This window comes from Microcaecilia unicolor, chromosome 11 (genome assembly GCF_901765095.1).
Source record: "Microcaecilia unicolor chromosome 11, aMicUni1.1, whole genome shotgun sequence".
Classification (NCBI taxonomy): domain Eukaryota; kingdom Metazoa; phylum Chordata; class Amphibia; order Gymnophiona; family Siphonopidae; genus Microcaecilia; species Microcaecilia unicolor.
The window spans coordinates 58,861,303-58,887,696 of NC_044041.1; the positions used below are offsets into that span (position 1 = coordinate 58,861,303).

Here is a 26,394-nt window from a genome sequence, read left to right on the forward strand (position 1 = left end):
TTGGCCGACTTTACTCAGTCCATTTTTTTTTGACGACCAAGACTCGAAAAGGTGCCCGAACTGACCAGATGACCATTGAAGGGAAGCGGGGATGCCCTCCCTGTACTCCCCCAGTGGTCACTAACCCCCTCCCACCCAAAAAAAATGTAAAAACATTTTTTCCAGCCTCTATGCCAGCCTCAAATGTTATATCCAGCTCCATCACAGCAGTATGCAGGTCCCTGGAGCAGTTTTTAGTGGGTGCAGTGCACTTCAGGCAGGCGGATACAGGCCCATCCCCCCCACCTCTTACACTTGTGGTGGTAAATGTTGAGCCCTCCAACCCCCCCCCCCAAAACCCACTGTACCCTTAGGGCTATGGTAGTGGTGTACAGTTGTGGGGAGTGGGTTTTGGGGGGGGGGGTTTGGAGGGCTCAGCACCGAAGGTAAGGGAGCTATGCAGGTGGGAGCAATTTGTGAAGTCCACTGCAGTGCCCCCTAGGGTGCCCGGTTGGTGTCCTGGCATGTGAGGGGGACCAGTACACTACGAATACTGGCTCTTCCCGTGACCAAATAGCTTCGATTTGGTCATTTTTGAGATGGGCATCCTTGTTTTCCTTTATTGCCGAAAACCGGGGACGACCATCTCAAAAACGACCTAAGGACGACCATCTCAAAAGTTGACCTAAATTTCATGATTTGGGCATCCCCGACTATATTATCGAAACGAAAGATGGACGCCCATCTTGTTTTGATAATACGGGTTGCCCCGCCCCTTTATGGGGCCGTCCTGCGAGGACATCCTCATGACAACTTGGGCGCCCCATTTGATTATGCCCCTCTTTGTCTCATTAATCCATGCTTTTGAATATGCTCTGTAATTTTGTTCTTAATAATAGTCTCTACCATTTTGCCCGGCACTGATGTCAGACTCAACGGTCTATAATTTCCTGGATCTCCTCTGGAACCTTTTTAAAATCGGCGTTACATTGGCCACTCTCCAATCTTCCGGTACCACGCTCGATTTTAAGGATAAATTGCATATTACTAACAATAGCTCCGCAAACTCATTTTTCAGTTCTATCAGTACTCTAGGATGAATACCATCCGGTCCAGGAGATTTGCTACTCTTCAGTTTGTAGAACTGCCCCATTACATTCTCCAGGTTTACAGAGAATTCATTAAGTTTCTCCGACTCGTTCAGCTTCGAATACCATTTTTGGCACTGGTATCCCACCCAAATCTTCCTTGGTGAATTCCACCCAAATCTTCCTTGGAGAATTCATTTAATCTCGCCACTACGGCTTTGTCTTCCCTGATCACCCCTTTTACTCCTCGGTCATCTAGTGGTCCAACCAATTCTTTTGCCGGCTTCCTGCTTTTAATATACCTAAAAAATTTTTTACTATGTGTTTTTGCCTGCAACACAATCTTTTTTTCGAAGTCCCTCTTAGCCTTCCTTATCAGCGCTTTGCATTTGACTTGACATTCCTTATGCAGTTTCTTATTATTTTCAGTCGGTTCCGTCTTCCATTTTCTGAAGGATTTTCTTTTAGCTCCAATAGCTTCCTTCACCTCACTTTTTAACCACACCGGCTGTCGTTTGGTCTTCCGTCCTCCTTTTTTAATGCACGGAATATATTTGGCCTAGGCTTCCAGGATGGTGTTTTTGAACAGCATCCATGCCTGATGTAAATTTTTGACCCTCGCAGCTGCTCCTCTTTGTTTTTAACGTTCTTCTCATTTTATCATAGTCTCCTTTTTTAAAGTTAAATGCTAACGTATTTGATTTCCTATGTATACTTACTTCAAAGTTAATATCAAATCTGATCATATTATGATCACTGTTATCAAGCGGCCCCAGCACCATTACCTCCCGCACCAGTGTGCTCCACTAAGGACTAGGTCTAGAATTTTTCCTTCTCTCGTCGGCTCCTGTACCAGCTGCTCCATAAAGCTGTCCTTGATTTCATCAAGGAATTTTACCTCCCTAGCGTGCCCCGATGTTACATTTACCCAGTCAATATCGGGGTAATTGAAATCACCCATTATTATTGTGTTGCCCAGTTTGTTTGCGCCCCTAATTTCCTTTAACATTTCTGCATCTGTCTGTTCATCCTGGCCAGGCAGATGGTAGTACACTCCTATCACTATCCTGTTCCCCTTTACACATGGAATTTCAATCCACAGTGATTCGAAGAAGTGTTTTGTTTCCTGCAGAATTTTCAATCTATTTGATTCAAGGCTCTCATTAATATACAATGCTACCCCTCCACCAATTTCATCCACCCTATCACTACGATATAATTTGTAGCCCGGAATGACAGTCCCCCACTGGTTATCCTCCTTCCACCAGGTCTCAGAGATGCCTATTATATCTAAGTTTTCATTTAGTGCAATATATTCTAACTCTCCCATCTTATTTCTTAAGCTCCTGGCATTTCCATATAGACATTTCAAACTATGTTTGTTGTTCCTATTTACATCATGCTTAGTACTTGACAGTATTAATTTGCAATCGTTAGATTTTTATTTTTATTTAAGGACACCTGATCTACTAAAGTGTCTTTTGCAACCTCACTATCAGGATACCCTATCTTCCCTGTTTTGGTGATATCTTTGAAAGATACATTATCCCGAACCATGCGCTTTTGAGCGACTGTTGGCCTTCCCCCCATTTCTAGTTCACTGTGAGCTTCCCCAAAATGTGGATTATTCATGTCCTTATTTATCAACAATATAGAAAAAAATTAAGAAACTCCCTTATAGGGTGGATAGGCCCTGCTCGGTGCTTCCCAGAATGCACCAGGTGGGGATGAGCTGCCACCATTTTGGAGATGATGACACCTGGCGGCAGAAGCGAGTGGGCATCGCACCTGCCTCCTTCCAGGTATGGGGTACTTGGGTTGGGTTGGGGTCCTGCTAGACTACCAGGATAATTTTTGATTTGGGGGGGGAAGGGGTCAGTCGAGGGAGCCACTGGAGCACCATTGCTTTTGTGCCTGAGGGAGGGGGGCCACTGAATTACCAGAGCATTTGTTTTTTTAAGGTTTAGGGGAGGGGGAGTTGGGAGGGTCAGGGCCGATGCTCAAGGGGGGGGGCATTCATAGAAGCCAACTTTTCAAAATGATTGGGGATGCTAAACCTGGTGGAAATTAGTCCTCCCTGGAGAAATTCAAGGAGTTTTCTCACTATTGAGTACCCACAGTGTTGGCTGCTATGGGCCCAATACACCACCGGCTATCTATATTAATAATTCTCACCTCCAATCAGTGTGGCAGGGAAACACTGAAGCCCTGTACTGTTGCATCCTGTCAGCACCACTCACTCTCACTGTCACTCATACACCCGCCCTCAGCCACGCCCCCAGCCATGCCCCTTCCGGACATAATTCTCTACCTGAACGTTCCATTGAAGCCCCAAAATCCTGCAACTTCCGTGAAGGGTTCGTGGATTCATGGTGGTGAAGCCTCTCACGTCGTTACGTCGGGGGCGGATCACGTCGTTACGTGGGGGCGGAGCCATTTCCCTCGATCCCTGACGTCACGCGGGGGGCGGAGCCATTTCCCTCGATCCCTGACGTTGCGCCCACAGCCATTGCCGGCGAGGGCGGAGCCATTTCCCTCGATCCCAGTGACGTCGCGCCCACAGCCGTTGCCAGCGATACACGAATGGCGCCCGACACGACCCTCCAAGCCCCTTGCTAGCACCCATTTCATTTCGCCCAGAAACGGGCCTCTTTTACTAGTTTTTTAATATTTGGGATGTCTGGATTGGACAACTCTTCTAACACTGCCCTGGACTTGGTGAAAAGTTTCCCATGCTAAAGGCATGTGAGGAATTTTTTTTTTTTTTTTTCAAACCTTGCTCTGGGCGCATAATGACTGCATTCAAATGCGGTCTGTGTTGAAACCATTTCTGCATGCTACCCACTCTAACCAGAAAACACACCCAGTGTTAACAGCCTGTTAACGCTGGTGGTACTTTTGAACATCAGCCCCTGAGTGAGGAGATCCAGAGGACAGGCACCACTGATGGACCCACACAAAGAAGAAACGTACAGAAACTGCCAAGCACTTCTTGCTTTGTTCCCCCTGTATATTACATTTAATGAACTCCAGACAGTGACTGTCTCTGTGGCACGATGCAAAGGTTGAGACAAGCATTGGAGAGCAAATGAGACAGACTGAAGTGAGACTATATACCCAAGCAAGTTTTATTTCATGGCCATAAAATTATAGTGGCCCCCATAGGCGGTCGGTGGCCCAACTGTTTTGGGAGGCTAAAGGGGGCGGGGTTAGGGGTGGGGCAAGGACTGGAGCTTAAATCCATAATTGTCTGATAAATAAATAAAAATAAATAAATAAAAATAAGTCACAATTAATACCTTTTATTAAATTTAGATATTAGATATGTATCATATGTCAAAGAATAAAGTGGTTGCTCAAAGCATATTCTAAGCACAATCGCTCAACTGCAAAACACTAAGCACAGCTTTGTGCAAAAACACACTCAGAACCTTACTGTACCATAAATATTACACTGGGCAGAACCTAATACACCAAATACCACCCATACGGAAAATGCAGACCGTCAACAATATGAAACAAGGGATCATATCATCACAATTCTCATGTAGAGCCACAAAACATCCTAATTCATGTTTAATGTGGGATAAAATGCCATACATAAGTAAATAAATAAATATAAACATTTAATGTTGAGCACCTGATTCTCAAAGTGGACATATTCCAAACACTATAATGAAAATAAAATGATCTTTTCTACCTTTGTTTGGTGACTTTTTCTGATCATGCTGGTCCAGTATCTGCTGCTATCTGTTCTCAGTGCAGGTCAGGAAGTCGTCCACATTAAATATCTCCCTGGCAACCCAGGACACCTCCAGCCAACCCCTCCTCCCCCGCTCTTCCAGCAGTAAGCTAAATAAACCATAAACCAATTTTTACAACAGGACAAGGCTAGAGGGCTTTCACTGCAGCTCCTGCTGTGAGGATGAAGGTAAATCAACAATTTAAACCCCTCAGAGCACAGCAGGGGAGGCTTAGCCTGTCCAAGCCTCTTATACCGGGCGCCTATGGTGGCCCCAGATCTCGTGAAAACCACTAATTAAGAGAAAAGCATTTCTACAAATGCGCCCAATACTGAGAGCTATGGGAGCTAAATATGGCCTATGTTACCCTGCTCGCATGAAAGTTACATATAAGAATAAGATGACAAATTTCCTAGATCCTGGAAAATTACAAGACTTTCTAGATAATCATAAAATGCAATGACTAATCCTTGAAATCTGGTTCTAACCTGTATAATTAATCTGCTTGAAATTGCAAGAAGATCTTTACTCTATTGGACCTTTGTACAATGTAATAGAAGGAACCTCTTCATTTCAGCTTTTTGGCTTTTCACAAGTTTACTAATGAAGAAGAACTCCACACATGATAAAATTGGTCACTGCTCTCCATCTTATAAGGGTATGGGGACAGACTTATAAACTTCAATATGTAGACATTTAAATATCTGCATGGCATTAATATACAGGAGGCGAGTCTATTTCAATTGAAAGAAGACTCTGGAATGAGAGAGCATAGGAGAAGGTAAAGGTTGTAGGCTCAGGAATAATCTAAGGAAATACATTTTTACAAAAAGGGTGGTGGATACATGGTGGTGGTGAGAAAGACTGTATCTGAATTCAAGAAAGCATGGGACAAGAATGTGGGATCTTTGAGGGAGGGAGGATGGCGTGGATGGGCTGACTGGGTGGACCATTTGGCCTTATCTGACATACAGACAAAAAAAAAAAGCAACACTGGGCCTTCAAGACTGGGACAACAGGAATGTTTTATGGATATTGCTTTTTTTTTGTCTGTATACCTTCTATGTATGCTGTATTACCCTCTCTTTTTGTTCTGCCTTATCTGACATAACATTTCTCTGTTTCTATTACTCCTGAGTCTATCTCTTTTCACTTTCATCCTATGCCCCCTCATTCCAGAGATTCCTTTCAGTTGAAGAAACTTGCTTCCTATGCATTTACATCATGGAGGTATTTAAATGCCTCTATCATATCTCCCTCTCCCGCCTTTCTTCCAATGTATACATGTTGAGATAATTAAATTTGTTCCCAAAGGATTTGGGAGAGAAAGTGAGGTTCATATTATTCTTTGGTGGGATGATTATGAGATTAAAGGGAAGAGGATTTGGATTTAGCTCTTACATTTTCAGTAGTAGCTCAACATTCAGGTACAGTAGGTATTTTCCTGTCCCTGGAGGTTTCATAATCTAAAGTTTATCATGCGCTAATGGACATCCTTAGTGAGATACAACCTCCAAATCTGAACACAACACTCCAAGTGGAGCCCTATCACCTTCTTTAACAACTTCTTTCTTCTGCTTGTTATACCTCTCTCTATACAACCTAGCATCCTTTTGGTTAGGACCACCGCCTTGCCACACTCTATCATATGGAGAGGCCTGGAGAATCTGGGTTTTTTTATCCTGTGAAGCTGCTGGCTTTGGTAGCAGTAAGTAGAGAGACAGTAAATGATCAGTCCAGGAGAATGGTCTGGATTCAAATTTATTTCACACAGGGGTTAGGAGACTTCACAAAAAAATTGTCCAAAAATGTGACCTAGTCTATGTAGAGTAGTAGTTCTCAACTAGTGTCCCCTCCAAGAGGTGGGAGGGGTGTCACAAAAACTTGATGCAGACAGAAAGCCTGTGTTTCTTTTACAGCCATCAGCGCCTACATGCTACTACTACTAATCATTTCTATAGTGCTACTAGACATACACAGCGTTGTACACATCTTGAGCATCAGGTTCTTGAAATCCCTGTAACTGGACCCTATTTCTGCTTCCCCACTTCCCCCAATAATAAATGCTGCCTGAAGCCCCAACTGAAAATATTGCAAATCTTCTGTCCATAGATTCTGTTTGCTATATAGTTTCTGAGTAGCATATTTGCAGGTTTTTGTGTTGCTTCATAGTATATGGCAGTGGAGGGATTTTGTGTTGCTGTTACTGAGGTGACACTAGAATTTTAATATATATTTGTTTTGTTGTATGGCAGGTGAGAAATCTGGGATTGATGTGATGCATACAGCTTTCTGTTATGGGATAGGCAAACTCATACTAAACTTACTGTGTATTTTAGTGTTCAGTGTGTCACACACATGAATGTGATCTGTCAGGTATGTCCCAACAGAAGAAAGGTTGAGAACCACTGATGCAGAGGAATGTGACCCTTCCCCTTGCCAGCCTTGGATCCTGCACCCAGTTTTTGTGCCTTTCCTTTAGCTTCATAAATGTATGTTTGTATATGTGACAAAACAGTGGGTTTTTAAGCCTGTAAAATTGTATTATTTCTTGAAGTGTATTTCTCTAGTTTGGCCAGCAGGTGGTGCATGTTTACATTTAAAGCTGTTACAGAGAAAAGACTGTTCCTTCTTTAGTTAACACAGATAAGAGGTAACCTGCAGTGATGTGGCCAGCCACTTTTAAAACTTGTTGTTCTGGGCTTTGATTGACCCAGGAGCTCAATTCATTTAGGATGTACTGGCTTTTTTATTCAGTATTAGCCAGGGAGAAGAAAGAGAAATCTCTTTGCTGAGGCCCTGTGAACAGTTATATTTTATAACTTGTGAGCAGCTATATGTCCTGATCTCCCCAGGTCTATTTAGATAGTAAACAAATGTTTAGTTAGTTTTATAATTGATCCATATTTCAGTTATTTTTTAATGTTTGCTGATTGCAACTTCTCTGTTCATTGTTCTAATTTTTCATGACAATAAACATTTTTAGTTTATTGCCTCTGCTTGTCTGGCCTGGCTAAGAATCCTGGTGGTTTGTGTGTTGGGTCTGTGAGTGCTTCTTAGGAATTGTGAGACCACTGGGAGTGTGGCCCCAGTAACCTAGAAATCACTGGGGATAATGTGAGAGTGAGAGACTCACCCAGAGGTGGTTGGGACCCAGTCGGTGGAAGAAGGGTGCTAGTGTACAGCACAAGTGGCAGGTGCAGGTGGACCTGAGCTGTGCTGATAGACCCTCTAAATGGCAACGGGGTAGCCCCAGGAGGGTGGCTACTGTAGGTGTTTCGTATCAGTATGTATTAGATTCCACTGGGAAAAAAACCCAGCAGTGGCTTGTCTACCATGAAACACTAATAAACACCAATTTTTTGTTCCATGAAAGGGTTTCTAATTAGTTGGAAAATAAACAGCTGTATTTATACTTGCTGATATTCAGCTGGTGATGGTCATAATTTTCTTCGGACATTCAATGCTAGACCATGTCCGGGCAGCAGCATTGAATATCCAGGCATACGTGACCAGCTAATACTTCAGTGGTTAAGGGCAATATTCAGCACTTAAGCAAATATGATGAACCGTATAAAAATAGGACAGTATTTTATGCGACCCATTTAAATCACTTTGAATATCGAGCGGATAGTTTATAAACACCAAAAAATAAAAGCCCTGTGATTATAAAGCCCTGTGATTAAACAGGGGAATATAAACAGTTGAGCTGTGACCTCACGGGTCTCTGTCTACTGATGTTCTTGTCTCACTTCCTCATCTGACCATGTCCCTGTGAACCGTTAATGTAATAGTTCCCGAAAGCATTTGATCACTGTGACACTGAAAGGTGCTGCCACTGCCATGATAAGTAGCACAGTAATAAACTGCATCGTCCTCTGCCAGAGTCCCTGAGATGGTGAGATAGCCAGAGTTACTGGAGGAGTCTTTGGAACCAGAGAAGCGACTGGGAACTCCCTCACCTTGGTGCTTGTCGGAGTCAGAGTAGAATCTCAGTAGGTATCTGGGAGCACTCTCAGCTTTCTGCTGGTACCAGTATACATGGTAACCCCCAATGCTGAAGCCACTGCTCATAGCACAGGAGAGTCTGACAGTCCCTCCTGGGGTCACTGACACTGAGGAAGGCTGAGTCAAAACCGGCTGAGAACTGGAACCTGAAACAGGAACATCAACACATATCCTGTTATAGGAAGCAGGAGCTGTTAGAGCCATTTGCATGGAAATTATAACATTTAATCAGAAAAGTTTCAGCATTTTTATTATTCTGAGTCAGGATGAATAAATCTGCCCCTTACATGTACAGCAGGTGAAGAGTGTGAGGAGGAGAAGAGCCCAGGACATGGTGCAGGAGGGACCAGCAGAGCTCTGCTTTCAGCTGCAAACAGATTACTGGGAGGAAAAGACTCCAATGCATTCTTATACCCCTGCAGAGCTGTGACACTGCCCCTTCATGCAAATCTGCTTTCTTCTCATTAGCTATAACTGCTACAGGCTCCACTTTTGCTGGGCTCTTACTGGCTGCTGCTTCTTTCCCTCCCAGATTGAGCTAGAGGATGGGTACTGGACTGTAGATTAATTATCTGATACTTTTGTGTATCACCTTCCTCACTGTCAGTCCTAAAGCAGTTCATAACACATCAAATATCATAATTATTCATGCAAAATATCAAATATGAAAGCATATTAAATGTATCAGAGTACATCAAAAGGATTTAAAATTCATCTAATGGCTCCTTAACTTCTCAAGCAAGGTACTTTAAAATGTTTAATACAAAGATTTAATGCAAAACAAAAGTGAGATCTCATGCCTCATCCCATAAGACCAGTATCTGCAGCCAGCTGGCTGAGCTGAAGCATTTTTACTACTACTACTACTTATCACTTCTATAGCGCTACAAGGCATACACAGCGCAGTACATCATACACGAAAAAACAGTCCCTGCTCAAAGAGCTCACAATCTAAATACCTGCTTCTAGGCTGTTTTGGGGAGAGTTATAGATCGAGTTAAATACTGTGTGTTCTGCCCTTACCTCCTCCCAACACTGAACTTCTGTGGGTCCAGCATCAGGTGGCTCTACCAGTGGGCAGCTCCTGACTTTTTGCTGGGCTTGCTCAATGGTGGCTACGTCCTTGGAGAGATTGTTTCATATCTAGGAGAACTGATAAATCATAGATTTTTATACCTAGTGCTGTTTTGAAAAGACACCAGTTTACAACAAAGAAAACCATTCTTTCTAATTAACGCAGAGTTTAGTAATTTTCCTGAAACACTGTTTAATAGGGAAGAGCGTTCTTTCATTAATTTTGTTCCTCAGCTTTCAAAACTGCCCCCAGAATGTACTAGTGCAGTGATGGCGAACCTTTCAGAGACCGAGTGCCCAAACAGCAACCCAAAATCTAATTATTCATCGCGAAGTGCCGGTACTCATTATGGGCGGGGTCACCACATATGACTCCACCCCTGTGATAGCCACACCCCCTTACACCAGCCATGGCGCACATAAACAGACATCATTGAAAATAGTATACTAGTATAGGAGAAAAAAAATAACATGATTTTCTTTCATTATAAATCATTTCTGTAAGTTGTTACAGCTCCAGTATACCCAGTGCAAAATAAGACAGCAGATGTAAATTCTCAAATTGGACATATTCCAAACACTAAAATGAAAATAAAATGATTGTTTCTACCTTTGTTGTCTGGTGATTTTGTTTTTCTATCCATATTGGCAGGGCCGGTCTTAGGCCGAGGCGACCGAGGCAGCCGCATAGGGCCTCGCGCTTAAGGGGACCCCACGCGGCGTGCCTCAGTCAGCCTCCTTCGCTCCTGCGGTATTTAAATTTACCTCTGTTGCAGGCAGCGTCAGTGAAAACGCTGTCTGTCTGATGTCCCACCAGCCTTCCCTTCGCTGGTTCGTTCCCTCAGTGCCCCGCCTTCTGACATCATTTCCTTGGGGGCGGGACACTGACTGAGAGGGAACGAACCAGCGAAGGGAAGGCTGTTGGGACATCATTTCCTGTTAGGGCGGGACCAGAGAGCTTGAGCGACGGAAGGCTGAAGGAGGCGCGCCGAGCCAGCAGCAAGCTTTTCGCTGCTACTGCTGACACCGCCTTAACTCGGACAAGGCCAGGAACTTTTAAATTTTGTGCTCGGAGGGAGGGAGGGATGGAGGCTGGGCGGGCTGGTGCTGGGTGGGAGGGAGGGAGGGAGGAAGGAATGCTTGACGCCGGGTGGGTGGGAGGGACGACGGAGGGTGAGGCGACCGGTGGCGCGCGTGCCAACAGAGAGGGCTCTGCGTGCCCTCTCTGGCACGTGTGCCATAGGTTCGCCATCACCGTACTAGTGACTCAATGTATTTGCCACAGTGTCTAATGGAACAGTGTGTTTTATTCTGCAGGATTCTACTTATCCTGGCAGCCTTGTAAAGCAAAATGGGGGAGATGTAGGCAGATGGTGCTCCCATTTGGAAGGTCATGGGAGGAGAGGCAAAAGAGTTTCTAGATGGGAAAATGGTCTTCCCTTTTCTGCTAAGTGCTCAAGATGGTACACAGCGCCCCTTAGAGCCTGGGTCCTAGGCAATGGCATCTCTAAACAGAATTATTTGGAATGGCATCAGCATAGGCGGTCGGTGACCCAACTGTTTGGGGAGGCTAAAGGGGGCGGGGTTAGGGGTGGGGCCATGGGTGGAGCTTAAATCCATAATTGTCTGATAACACACAGAAAAAATAAATAAATAAAAATAAAAGTCACAATTAATACCTTTTATTACATTTAGATATTAGATATGTATCATATGTCAAAGAATAAAGTGGTTGCTCAAAGCATATACTAATCACAATCGCTCAACTGCAAAACACTATGCACAACTTTGTGCCAAAACACACTCAGAACCTTACTGTACCATAAATATTACACTGGGTAGAACCTAATACACCAATATACCACCCATATGGAAAATGCAGACCGTCAACAATATGAAACAAGGTATCATATCATTACAATTCTCAAGTAGAGCCACAAAACACCCTAATTCATGTTTAATGTGGGATAAAATGCCATAAATAAGTAAATAAATATAAACTTTTAATGTTGAGCACCTGATTCTCAAAGTGGACATATTCCAAACACTATAATGAAAATAAAATGATCTTTTCTACCTTTGTTGTCTGGTGACTTTTTCTGATCATGCTGGCTCAGTATCCAGATTCTACTGCTATCTGTCCTCAGTGCAGGTCAGGAAGTCATCCTCATTAAATATCTCCCTGGCAACCCAGGACACCTCCAGTCAACCCCCCCCCCTCCCAGCAGTAAGGTAAACAAATTAAACCATAAACCAATTTCTACAACTGGCTACACAAGGCTAGAGAGGCTTTCACTGCAGTTCCTGCTGTGAAGATGGAGGTAAATCAACAATTTAAACCCCCCAGAGCAGCAGGACTCCACAGCTGATCCATCCTGCTGTAGCTGGGGAGGCATAGCCTCCCCAAGCCTCTTATACCGGGCGCCTATGGGCATCAGGGAGGCAAACCAGGTATGTAGGGGGACAGGGGCACAAGCCAAAGTGACTTTTTTATGCATCATAATTATTCCCTACATGTTTAAATAAGCTACAAAATACACAATAAGGGCAATTCTATAAATTGCAACCTACAGACGGCATCAGTTGTGTGCTTAAGTTAGTGATTTCCAAGTTGGGTCCCACCACCCTTGAAAACAGGAAGTGACTTCATGGTGCAGGACTAGGACGGCACAGTGAGCAGCGGCATACATGAGATGGAAGGCCCTGTGGCTTCAATTGCTGGTGCTGCACACCACAGGAAGCAACTACAGCAAAGGAGCCCACGCTGGAACTAGGGTGGCACTTGTCACCCCTTGCCACCCAGTAGCGGCACCTATGGTCCTAGGTATTGACTAGTCCTTGAACACAGGAAAAGAACTGACAATGTCTTTTTCATCTTTCTGTCACAGAGTCCAGAGCGTCAGGTCTCAAGGGTTGGACCCTGAAAACCGTGAGGTAAAAAAAAAAGGAGAAGAAAACTCCTTCATTTCTGGTGGTGAGACCCAGAAGGAAGAAGTCCCAGGGTTTCGGAGATGACATTTCCAAGTGCTGAAAAGCTGTGGCTGGACAACCCAGTTCAATGTGCTGGAAGTCTTTTACAGAACTGTAAGAGTTAGATGATCCAGAGCACTGGGCTAGCAGCACCGTTGCAATAGGAGGTTTCCAGGAGCCACAGCCAAGAGGAAGGAGGTATGGGAGGATACCTATTCAGATATCCCCCTGTAGACCCTAGGGTCAAAGAATGCTGTAACTGGGGTAAGGAAATGCTTGGATGCATCTTACAGGCAGACGCTGGAGTTCCTGGATGTAAGAGGAGGAAAGCGGAGGTTATAGGATCTAGCAGATCAGAGGTGCAAGTTCTCAATTCATGGCAGCTGCAGCAAGGAAAGGTGTTTTTTCTTTTTTCAAACTGTGTTTATTAATTATCATTAGGTATAACAAGAAAAACATAAACAAGTTTTAAATAATCATGAACACCCTGGATTGGAAGTGGAGGAGTCTCAAGACTGAAGGAGAGAAAAAGAAGTTTCCAAGTGTCAGCCAATTTTTATATGGTCTGGTTTTGTCTTTGTAGATTACCGTGTTCTGCTTTTAATCACCCAGTAAAGTTACAGTGTCAGTATTCAACAGGAGCTATCCAGGTAGGAATGGCCAAGCCATAGAAATCCCACTCATTGGATCCATCCTCAAATTTTCAGCAGCATTCTCCAGATACTGCCACTGGAAATCCAGATATTCACCTTGGTGCTGACCGGGTAATTATCTGGATAAAGTTAGGACAGCAAAAAGCTGCCACAGCTTTACCGGGTCCAGGTATTAGTCTGAATATCACTAGTATGCAGATAAGTGCCAGTGGGTACTTTGTAGGTCGATATTCAGCACTGATTAGCCAGATATTAAAAAACATTCAGCGTCTGGCGTATTAAAAAAAACACAGACTCCTTGATAATTTATCTGTTTTTATGTAACATCTTTGAATGCTGCACAAGTTGTTTGATGTTTTTGTTTCTTTAAAAAAAATGATTTAATTTAAAGAATTTTCAAAATACACAGAAAGAATACTTTTGTACAGTAATTTCTCCTAGTGTACATACAGGAAATAACTACAAATTTATAAAAAAGAAGACGCTATCGTACAAGATGCAAACATAAAGAAAAATATTTCAGGAACGAGCAGGCACCTAACACCTGTATCCAATGTCCAACTATTATACCATCAGATCTAATTAATCACCCAGTTCTAGAGTCTAGAAGGAATGCAGCTGAGGTGCTTCAAAGAAATAGGTCAAATTATTTAAATTTACTACACATGGACATGGAAATCTCAACTGAAATCTGGCACCATGCAACAATCCTTCTGCTCTCACAGAAACAAAGTTTTTCCTCCTCTCTTCAGTACTTAACAAATTGTATTTCCATCATTCACAATGTATGTAAGCCACACTGAGCCCGCAAATAGGTGGGAAAATGTGGGATACAAATGCAATAAAATAAATAAATAAAATACTTCAGGATACATTAGGCAGGGCCGCCAAGAGGGAGGGGGGGGGGGGCAAAATTCTCCAGGCACGGCCTCCAAGGGGGACCCGGCGCCAGGGTCTCTCTCTCCTGCTCCTGATGGGTCCCGAGTGATCGCGTCCCAACAGGAGCAGGAGAGAGAAAACTCCGGCGCTGCTCTTCACTCGCCTCTACCGCTTTGCCGAGTGGCTGCTTTTCTCTCTCAGGTGCCTGCTCGGTTTTGAAACTGAGCTTGCATGACAAGAGAAAAAAGCAGCCACAGGGGCAGGGCAGGCATGAAGTGAGCACTGGATTCTTCTGCTGGTGGGACTTCGGGATCCCCGCCAGCCCTAAGGTACCTCAGTTGCGGCAGCGGCAATCCTGGGGGAAGGGGGCGGAAGTGGCGACAATCTGGGGTAGCAGGGGTGATCTGGGGGGGGGGGGGTTGCGGCAGCAGCCCTTCCCCTGGTCTCGCTCAGTCTCTTGGCAGCCCTGACATCAGGAAAAATCTGTGGGGGATCTTTTACTAAAGATTAGCTTGAGTTATCTGCAGCAGGGCCCATAGAAATAAAACTGGACTTGCTGCAGATAACTCAAGCTAACCTTTAGTAAAAGACCCCCTGTATCTTCTCCCATAATACAGAAAACTGTCTAAAATATTGAGTCTCGGGAGTGCTTCTTTATCCTGAAGGAGTATGAATGAAACCAATAATACAGCTGACATATTAAGACTATTAGATGATAATTCAACCTGTAAAGGACCTAACCAGGCCCATGTGTAGAGGAAGTTGGTAAATAGTACAATCTTTAAATAGGTGGATAACCATTCTCAGGGTAGTTGAAAACCACCTTTAAAAATCAGTGAAAAGTCTCATGAGAAGAGCCCATCTTCAAGGATGGAAAATTTAAGAATTTCAAATTCAGATTTTTAGCAACATTTTCCAGGTTTTCAACCTTAAGAGCAAGTCTACAGTACTCTGTTTTCTGTCTCTTTAACATAAGATATAGATCATTCTAATTCAGAAAATCTAGTCTCATGTGAGAAAACAGGTATCCAATTGTTTGCAGAGAGTATAAGAGCAATAGCCAAAACAATGGAAGCACCTAGGGGCGCATTACGGGTGGGCCTGGGTGGGCCCAGGCCCATCCAGTTTTCTTTCAGACCCACCCAGAAGCGCTACACCCCAGCCAAAACATCCCCTCTCTTCCTTCCCTCCAACCTTCCGCTTGTCCAGCACAGCACCTCTTCCCTTCCCTCCACCCTTGCATGTCCAGTACCTCTCAACCCTTCCGCAGTTCCGGAACTTCCACGTCTTTCTTACTCTCCCCTGCCATGGCGGCGCTTGCAGTGTAATACTATCATGCCGCTTGCCAGGAACTCCACACTGTGCGTTGGGGCCTTCCCTCTACCGCATCTCACCCATTGATGCAACTTCCTGTTTACACAGTCTGGGTGGGACACAGCAGAGAGAGAAGGCTGCGATGCAGCACTGTGTAGAATTCCTGCTGGGCGGCGATGATAGCATGAAGTGCACTGCAAGCGCCGTGGCAGAGATGGGAGGAGGGTAAGGAAGACACGGAGGTGGCAGTGCTGGAACTGTGGGAGGGTAGAGAGAGGCGCTGGACATGGGGGTTGGAGGGGAAAGAAGGGAAGAGACACTGGACATGCATGCATGCAGGCGGGAGGTTGAAGGGAAGGGAGAGAGGCGCTTGGAATGTAAGCAGGTGCTGGAGGAAAGGGGTAGAGATGAGGAACTGTGAGGGAAGGGAAGGGAGAGAGGGGCTGGATATGTAGGGGGAAGGAAGGGAGAGAATTGCTGGATATATGGGTCGGAGGGAAGGGGGAGAGGTGCTGGACATGCAAGGGGGCTGGAGGAAAGGGAGAGAGGTGCTGAATAAGTAGTTGGAGGAACGAAGGGGGAGAGGTGCTGGATATGTAAGGGGAGGGAAGGGTGAGGGGATGGGAGGGGAGAGAGAGGTGCTGGATATGTAGGGGGGCAGGCGGAAAGGGGGAGAGGTGCTGGGCATGCAAGGGGGGCTGGAGCAAAAGGAGAGAAATGTTGGATATGCAAGGGAGGGCTGGAGGGAAGGGGGAGAGATGTGGACCTGCAAGGGGGGCTGGAACAAAGGGAGAGAGGTGCTAGACCTATGGGAGGGGGAGGGGTTAGAGGAAAGGGAGAGAGATGTTGGACCAAGGAGGTAAAGGAAGAGGGAGTCAAATGCTGAACCCATAGTGGAGAATGAACCAGATACATAAGGTGGAGCGAAGAGAGGGGAGAAGCTGGTTAGGGTGGGGTCAGAAAGGAGAGGGACACATTGGTGTGGGGGAGGGAGAAAGGGAACCTAGAGATGTATAGAGAAACAAAACGGAGATGATGGGCATTGGATAGGAGTATAGGGACAGGTACAAAGGTGAGATGCTGTATTGGGATGGCACATGGGCAGAGAGGAGCAATGCCTGACAAGGGGCTGGGAAGGGAGATATGGGAATAGACATAAAATGGACACAAAGGGGAGATACCAGACAAGGGGGGGGGAACACAGAAGGGAGATGCTAGGCATGGGTGCACAAAGGAATGATGATGGATATGGGGATATGAACACAGTGGAGATGCTGGACAAGGAAATGTATGGACAGAGATATGGGAGATGGATGGTTGACATGGAGACAGAAGAAATGTCAAATAGACAGGAAAGACAGAGGGAAGCAGAAACCAGAGACTGGGATCAGACAACAAAAAGGTACAAAAATTATTTTTATTTTGTGACTAGAGTATGCCAGATTTGGCATATGTCAGACATGGCTGGGGCCCATGGAAGAAATCTGGGAGAGGACCCCAAAGCCCATTACCAGGCTGCGCCTTCTTCAACTTCTGGCAGGCTTGGGGCTCTTTCTGGCCAGAGAACTAAGCACAATAGCCCTAGTTGCACCTCCCCCCCCCCCCCCCCCCCCCCCAAACACCATCCCTGGCATGTGCTATCTTTATTTTTTGCTCAGGAGGAAATGCCTTTCTTGTTTCTCTAATGTTGTACTACATGCAAGGTCTGGCTTCTTGGGGGTTCAGTTTAATCTATATTTATAGAGTTTGTGTATTTGACATTTGTGTTCTCTGTGTTTGACCCCAAGGTATTCTGTCACCATGAAGATTCTATGTAGCATTCTGTAGTAATTTGGCTTGTTCAGTTTTCTTGATAGATGTATAGACATTTTAGGGTCCTACTGTAATATTTAGGGCACTACTTTTTCATAGTCAGGATCCTTGTTTTGGAAGTTAGTGCTGGTATGGTAGATTTGCTCTAGATTCTGAGTGACTTTTTGTTTATAGATTTTTTAAAATTACTTTGCAAAATGTCTATTATTGAAATCACCAACATTTCTTTGTATGGTGAGTTTTATGGGGAAATGTCCTTGTTATGCTCTGCATCCATTGTTGATGGAAGGCCAGGAGGTTCTCTGGATGTGGAATGTATTTGGCTTCAATACCATATGTGTGTTGGAGGACCGTGGCTCAATGAGGGCAGAAGAAGAGTGTAGTCTATTGTACTTCCCTTAGCTCTCAACTGGCCACTGAAGCCTGCATTGCTACCCTCATTAAGGTAATTGGGAGTGAGGTAGAGTTAGAGCATAGGGTGGAGTACGGACAAAGCATGGGTGCATTAGGTGACTGTTTTTTTTCTCTTTCAAAAAGTTGGCAACTCTAGTGCCTACCCATTCAACCTGTTGGCCCATCCAAAAATTGCCTTCTGGCTACGCCACTGAGCACAACACTGTGTAAAGACTCAACTGCAATCCAAATAGACTGTAAAGTAAATTCTGGTGGTCTTACCAAAGGCTTGGTTGTAGATAGGAAATCCTCCCTCTCTTGCCCCACACTAGGAGCTCCAGTAAGTCCTATCAATGTAGTAGACTCTACACTGGTAGAGGCTTGAATTTCCAGCTGGAGATAACCCGTTGATGTCAATGCTGCAGGGCTCACCAGTCTCCATTCTGCCGTCTGCAATGTAGGGCTCTGACTTCCTCATTCCCTGCCAGCACGGGACCCGGCTTGCACGGATGTCCTGAAAAGGAGAGTTGGACTTCTTGGGCTCAGTGACATTGCCCTCCAAGATAGGGCTCTTTTACACGCCATCTAAAGCAGAGGTGCTGGAGCCACAAAGGATTTGATCAATGTGTTTCAGCCTCGGGATGCGCGGTTGATGAGAGGAGGAACCGCCAACCTTCCCCTTATGCTTCGGCATAATTAACAGGTAAGAAACATTCAGGTAAGAGAAACAACTTCACGAGCTGCCTACTCCGACGCTATCTTGGGACTACCTTTGGTGTTGTTAATTTTTGAAATTTAATACATTTGAACCAAAAAACTCAGCTGATGGCCTAGGCTGGATATTATCTCCTATGGGGTAGATTCAAGAAAGGGTACTAAAGTTAGGCACCAGGACACAGCGCACTAAGTGCAGTTTCTAGAATGGCAATTACATGTACAAGTAGAATACTAGCGTAAGACTATCTGTAGGCACGAATACTTACACCATTTCAAAGGCAGGTATAAGTGTTCATTCCTAATCCCTACTGTTCCATAACCCAGTGGTTCCCAAACTTGGTCCTGGAGGCACTCCAGCCAGTCCAGTTTTTGGGATATCAACCATGAATATTCATGAGAAAGATTTACATGCACTGCCTCCATTGCATGCATATCTCTCTCATGAATATTCATAGTGGATATCCCAAAAACCTGACTAGCTGGGGTGCCTCCAGGACCAGGTTTGGGAACCACTGCCACAACATGTGCATTTAACTGCTAGGCACACCTGTGCCCCGCCCATACTCCTCCCATGTCCACACCCCCTAGTAGGTGCATGCGATAGATCTTGTGCAAGTATTTCATAGAATACTGACTAAGGGCAGTTGCGCACATAACTGCTATTTAGTGCCAATTAAGGCCAATTGTAGGCTATTGCTCATTAACACCAATTATCAGTTTGTTATTAAATTAATTTACATGTACAACTGACCTTATTCTATAACTTTCACACACAAGTTTATAGAATCCAGGGGTACATTTCTACATATACTGCCAATCTGAGTGAGTGAGAAGAGAGAGAAGTTTTTCCACATCAAATGTCCTCTCTGGCCCTCAGGTCTCCTCCTTCACATCTGCAGCCCTTGGATACATCTTGAAAAGTCAGTGAATGAGGAGAAAATTCACATAATTGAGATAGATAACCTGCCAAACTGTTTTCCATACATATCCAGACCCTACTAGGAAACTGCATGTTGATGGGATAGTGGGGGAAGAAGGAGTTCAGTGGTGCTCTAGACTATATCTTCCAAGGAAACCATGCTGATTGGTTTATTTATTTATTTTATTGCATTTGTATCCCACATTTTCCCACCTCTTTGCGGGCTCAGTGTGGCTTACAATATAAGATGAATGGTGGAAATACAATTCGTTACAACTTGGTTATGGATTACATTGTGAAGAATTATGCGAGACAATCAAAGTGTCGTTAAGGAATATAGCAATGGAACAAAACTTTGAAACATAGGAAGGAGACAAAGGGAAGCTAACAGGGCAGTATGAAGATACGAAGACATATGGTAGAAATAGTTCTGTGAGTCAAGGAATGAGAGAGGTGAGGTTATGGGGGATGAGAGTTCGGGAGTGGATGTATTGATGCATTAATGGACATTGGGTGTGGATTTTATGTCTTTCGGTTAGTGTATGGGGTAGGGGTGGGGGGATCAGAGGTGCCTCAGACTGCATGCTGACCAGAGGTGTAGCTAGACCTTGATTTGGGAGGGGGCATGACTCCAAAATGGGGGGGGGGGGTGTTTTGCTCCCCCTCCACTTTCTACCCCTGTTGTAACCCCACATACCTGGGCTGGTGGGAGTCCTCAAGCCCTGCCAACTGAAGCTGTCCTGCAGCGATATTCACCACCATGCTACCTGCCCTGCTTTCCCGCCCCTGCATGCATGCTAATTTTTAGTAAAATTTTGCATGTGCAAAGCTCATGCATGCTCAATTTCACTAAAATGAGCATGTGCCCGGGGGGAGGGGGAAAGCAGGGCAAGCAGTACGGTGGCAAATATCACAGCAGGAAAGCTTCTGCTGGTGGGGCTTGGGAACCCCAACAGCTAAACCAGCAGGCCCCTGTAGCTATGCCACTGATGCTGACTGACTGGTGCAATGGGGAGAATTGGTCGTGCCTCAGACCACATCCCTTAAGGAAACTACATCCTGATTGAAAAGGAAGCAGTGGTGTCTGGGCCACATCCTTCTCAGGCCAGAGAAGGGTACCTGACACCCTAGGTGAACCTTCAGCCATGCACTTTCTCCCCTGGGACAGCTCAAGGCCCTACCTCCTTGTACTGCAGCACCTCCCCTTTCCTATCTCCCCTCCCCCCCCATCGGACCAGCATCTCCCCTTCCCCTTTTCTTTTTCCCCATAGTTTAGCATCTCCAGTGGTGTGCTGGAGCAGGCTCTCACAGGCTCACAAGAGCCGGTTGTTAAGTTTTTAAGAATTTTGGGAGCCGGTTGTTAAAGTAGGGCCCTCCATGGCTACTTTAACAACTGGCTCCCAAAATGTAGGCTTGGGCCCCCTGCTGAATTCTCTTTTACTTTGCTAGTGGGGATGTTGAGCCCTGCCAGCCAAGTAAATAGACTGCTGCTGTTCCCCGCTCCTTGTTTCCAGCTCTGAGCAGCAGACTGGGACTTCTCCAGCATGTGTGAGAAGTTTCAGCATGCTGCTCAGAGCAAGACCTTGGGAGTGGGGCAGTCCATTTATTGGCTGCCAGCAAAGGTATGCCTAGTGTGCCCGCATGAAGGGAGGGAGGAGAGAGAGGCAAGTGTTGCTCCCCCCCCCCCCCCGGCCACCCTTGGCCCTTCCAACTGCAGAGCTGGCTACGTCCGTCCGGAGAAAGAGCCTGTTGTTAAAAATTTACCAGCACATCCCTGGCATCTCCCCTTCCCCCCTCCCATGTTGCCAGAATCACATTCCCTCCTCCTCCCCCTCCCTTCACCAGCTACCCCTTTCCCCTCACTACACCCCACACGTACCATTCAGCATCTGCTTTTCTCATTCCATGTCCACAATATCTCCCGTCTTGCTGCCATTGGCCTAACTGTTCCTTAGCAGAAGTTACAAATATGCACAGGCTTTTAAACACAAACCCGCATACCACATCCCTGTCTGACACTTCCTGTGCTTCAGACCCTCTGAGACTTCAGCACTTCCTGTTGCTAAAATGCCACCTAACCTAACCTGGTGTTCTGGCAGAGGCAGCTTACAGAAAGCCCTTGAAAGGGATGAGTGCTTATGGGCAGAGGATAGTGAGAGGCTGAAATGAGAGCAGTGGCGTACCAAGGGGGGGGGGGGCGGTGGGGGTGGTCCGCCCTGGGTGCACGCCACTGGGGGGTGCTGCGGCGCGCGCCTGCTCCTCTGAATTCGCTAAACTTCGTTCGTTCGCTGCAGCTCCCTCTGCCCCAGAACAGGTTACTTCCTGTTCCGGGGCAGAGGGAGCTGCAGCGAACAAACGAAGTTTAGCAAATTCGGAGGAGCAGGTGCGTGCCACGGCACCCCCCCCCCCCAGTGGCGTGCACCCGGGGGGGGGTGTCATTTCGCTGGAGGGGGGAGGTGTCATCTAGCGGGGGGGGGGGGGGCGCATCGGCGCTCTGCCCCGGGTGCCATTCAGGGCAGGAACGCCACTGAATGAGAGTATCTCAGGGAGGTTAAAGTATGGTGGCTTGGAAAATTCTTCACACCCTTGTACATTTTTCACATTCTGCTGTCTAAAAAATTACAGTTTAAAATACATTGTGTTTCACTGATCTACACAATGTATTCTACTGTACATATAGTAATGCATTTCATGAAAAACCTGGACTTACAATTTCATAGAGGCATCGTGGCTCATCTACCCAGGGTGACCCAAAGACACTGAAACACATCCACAGCAGGTGTGAGAGGGGAAGTGCTGGTAGTAGTTAAGGGATGGTTGTTAATGCAACATATTGTCCGTGTGTTTCGCTCTTTGCACTGCTACTAAGAACATAAGTATTGCCATATTGGGATAGACAAAAAGGTCCACCAAGCCCAGTATCCTGTTTCTAGCAGTGGCTAATCCAGGTCACAAGTACCTTTTAAGATCCCAAAAGAGTAAAACAGATTTTATGCTACTTATCCCAGGAATAAACAGTGGATTTTCTGAAGTCTATCTTAATAATGGCTTATGGACTTTTCTTTTAGTCCTCACTAAACTAAAAGCTTCTACCACATTCTCTGGCAACAAATTTCAGAGTTTAATTACACGTTTTTCTCTGATTTGTTTTAAATTTATCACTTATTAGCTTCATTGCGTGCCCCCTGATCCTTGCATTTTTGGAAAGAGTAAACAAGAGAATCAAGCCATTCCATACCAAGTAGGATTTTATAGACCTCTGTCATATCTCCCTTCAGCCACCTTTTCTCCAAGCTAAAGAACCCTAGCTAGTTTTTCCTTATAGAGAAGTCTTCCCACCTTTTTCATTTTTGTCACACTTCTCTGTACCAATTCCCCTATGAGTTAAGATGCGGTTTCCAGTACCAAACACAATATTTGAAGTGTGGTTGCACCATTGAGCGATACAAATGCATTATAATATTCTCAGGTTTGTTCTCCATTCCTTTCCAATAATTCCTAAGATTCTATTTGCTTTCTTAGCTGTCACTGCACGCTGAGCAAGAAGGTTTCAACATATCATCAACAGGGGGGGGGGGGGGGGGGGGGGAGGGACTCCTAATGTGGAACCTTGCATCCCTACATGCATTTACTTCACACTTGCTGACATTAAATGTCATCTGCCATTTGCTGCAGGGTGCAGGTTGGATTCCGGAGCCATGGGCTGGAGGCTCCTGTGGGCACTCAGCATGGCACACTGTCCTCCTCCTGCATGCTGCTATTACAATCTCCTAGTACAGCCTGTATCTGAGGGATGATCAGTGGTACTAGGTTCTGAATTAAGCAAGGTGGGGAAAAGGCTGCCGGAGGCTGCTTTGAGGTTTCTTGACTCACTTCCCCCTCTGCCTGTGTCACTGTGAGCTGTGTCACATACATGAATGTCATTTGTCAGGTATGTCACAACAGAAGAAAGGTTGAGAACCACTGATGTAGAGGAAAGTGAACTCTCTCTTTGCCAGCCTTGGATCCTACATCCAATATTGTGCCTTTCCTTCAGCTTCAAACCAAACAGAGAGGGTAAACAGTATACATAGAAAATACAGAGAAAAAAGCAACACTGGGCCTTCAAGACTGAGACAACAGGAGTATTTATTAGTAGGTGACCCGACACGGGCAGTGTTTCGGTGTTACACAACGCCTGCCTCAGGGGTCTAACAACGAAACATATAAAAAAACATGTATATCACCATGAAAAACCTTAATTTAATAAAACAATAATAATAGAAATATATAATATAAAATCTATGACAAAAGAAATAATATTGTTTAAAAATTATATTTATAGCAAAACATCAAGGAAAAGTATAATATGAAATATATTATCAAATGACATCACTTTAGATTTACTATTTACATAAAGTCTCATATTAACTGAATACAAGTAATCCACAAATAAAACAGCACATTCTTCTATATAAAAATCAAAATATTTCCTCTATATAAAAATCAAAATATTTCCTCTATGTTGCTTTTTTCTGTGTATTTCCTTCAGCTTCATAAATGTATGTTTGTATGCATGACAAAACAGTGGGTTTTTATTGTATTGTATTTGGCCAGCAGGTGGTGCATGTTTATGTTTAAATCTGTTACAGACTGTTTCTTCTTTAGTTAACATAGATAAGAGGTAACCTGCAGTGATGTGGCCAATGTGGCCAGCTACTTTTAAAACGTTGTTCTGGGCTCTGATTGGCCCATGAGCTCTAGGATATACTGGCTTTTTTCTCCAGTCTTAGCCAGGGAGAAGAGAGAGAAAGATCTCTTTGCTGAGGCCCTGTGAACAGTTATATTTGATAACTTGTGAGCAGCTATATGTCCAGATCTCCCCAGGTATTATTTAGATAGTAAACAAATATTTAGTTAGTTTTATAACTGATTCATATTTCAGTTACTTGTTACTGTTTGCTGATTGCACCTTTTCTGTTCATTGTTCTAATTTTTCATGAAATAAATATTTTTAGTTTATTTTCCTCTGCTTGTTGGACTGACTAAGAATTCCTGGTAGTTTGTGTGTTGGGTCTCTGAGTGCTTCCTAGGAACTGTGAGACCACTGGGAGTGTGGCCCCAGTAATCTAGAAATCACTGGGATACTTTGACAGTGGGAGACTCACCCAGAGGTGGTTGGGACCCAGTCGGTGGGAGAAGGGTGCTAGTGTAGAGCATAAGTGGCAGGTGCAGGCAGACCTGAGCTGTGCTGAGGATAGACCCTATGCTGCAGGCAGGTGGCTAGGCGTTTTGTATCAATATGTATTAGATTCCACTGGGAAAAATACCCAGCAGTGGCACGTCTACCATGAAACACTAATAAATCCAACTTTTTCTTCCTGAAAGGGTCCCTAATTAGTTGGAAAATAAACAGCTGTATTTATACTTGCTGATATTCAGCTGGCGATGGTCAGATCATTTTTTTGTCCAGCGCGGCTTTATTCCCCAGTATTCAATGCTAGGACCATGTCCGGGCAGCGGCATTGAATATCCAGGCATACGTGAACCGGCTAACACTTATGCGGTTAAGGGCACTATTCAGCACTTAAGCACATAAGATGAACCACAGGACAGTTTTATGATGACCCATTTAATCACTTTGAATATCGAGCGGATAGTTTATAAACATCAAAAAATAAAAGCCCTGTGATTATAAAGCCTGTGATAAACGGGGAATATAAACAGTGAGCTGTGACCTCACGGGTCTCTGTCTACTGATGTTCTTGTCTCACTTCCTCATCTGACCATGTCCCTGTGAACCGTTAATGTAATAGTGCCCGAAAGCATTTGATCACTGTGACACTGAAAAGTGCTGCCACTGCCATGATAAGTAGCACAGTAATAAACCTGCACGTCCTCGGTCTGAGTCCCGGAGATGGTGAGATAGCCAGAGTTACTGGAGGAGTCTTTGGAACCAGAGAAGCGACTGGGAACTCCCTCACCTTGGTGCTTGTCGGAGTCAGAGTAGAATCTCAGTAGGTATCTGGGAGTACTCTCAGCTTTCTGCTGGTACCAATATACATTGTAACCCCCAATGCTGAAGCCACTGCTCATAGCACAGGAGAGTCTGACAGTCCCTCCTGGGGTCACTGACACTGAGGAAGGCTGAGTCAAAACCGGCTGAGAACTGGAACCTGAAACAGGAACATCAACACATATCCTGTTATAGGAAGCAGGAGCTGTTAGAGCCATTTGCATGGAAATTATAACATTTAATCAGAAAAGTTCAGCATTTTTATTATTCTGAGTCAGGATGAATAAATCGCCCCTTACATGTACAGCAGGTGAAGAGTGTGAGGAGGAGAAGAGCCCAGGACCATGGTGCAGGAGGGACCAGCAGAGCTCTGCTTTCAGCTGCAAATTACTGGGAGGAAAATACTCCAATGCATTCTTATTACCCTGCAGAGCTGTGACCACTGCCCCTTCATGCAATCTGCTTTCTTCTTATTAGCTATACTGCTACAGGCTCCACTTTTTGCTGGGCTCCAGTGGCTGCAGCTTTGTAGGCTCCACCTTTGTTCTCCTCTTACTGGCTGCTGCTTCTTTCCCTCTCAGAATGAGCTAGAGGATGGGTACTGGACCTGTAGATTAATTATCTGATACTTTTGTGGTAATCACCTTCCCCCCCCCCCCCCCACTGTCAGTCCTAAAGGCAGTTTCATAACACATCAAATATCATAATATTTCATGCAAAATATCAAATATGAAAGCATATTAAATGTATCAGAGTACATCAAAAGGATTTTAAATTATCTAATGGCTCACCTTACTTCTCAAGCAAGGTACTTTAAAATGTTTAATACAAAGATTTAATGCAAAACAAA

General features: G+C 44.9%; 1 gene segment (V, D, J or C); it reads right to left on the reverse strand.

The window, feature by feature from the left end:
- The window catches only part of LOC115480422, a 189,986-nt gene that overhangs the window by 91,591 nt on the left and 72,001 nt on the right, over positions 1 to 26,394 (reverse strand). The window contains 2 exon segments of the V gene segment in view: positions 8,634 to 8,964; positions 9,106 to 9,207. Coding sequence covers positions 8,634 to 8,964; positions 9,106 to 9,151 — 377 coding nt within the window.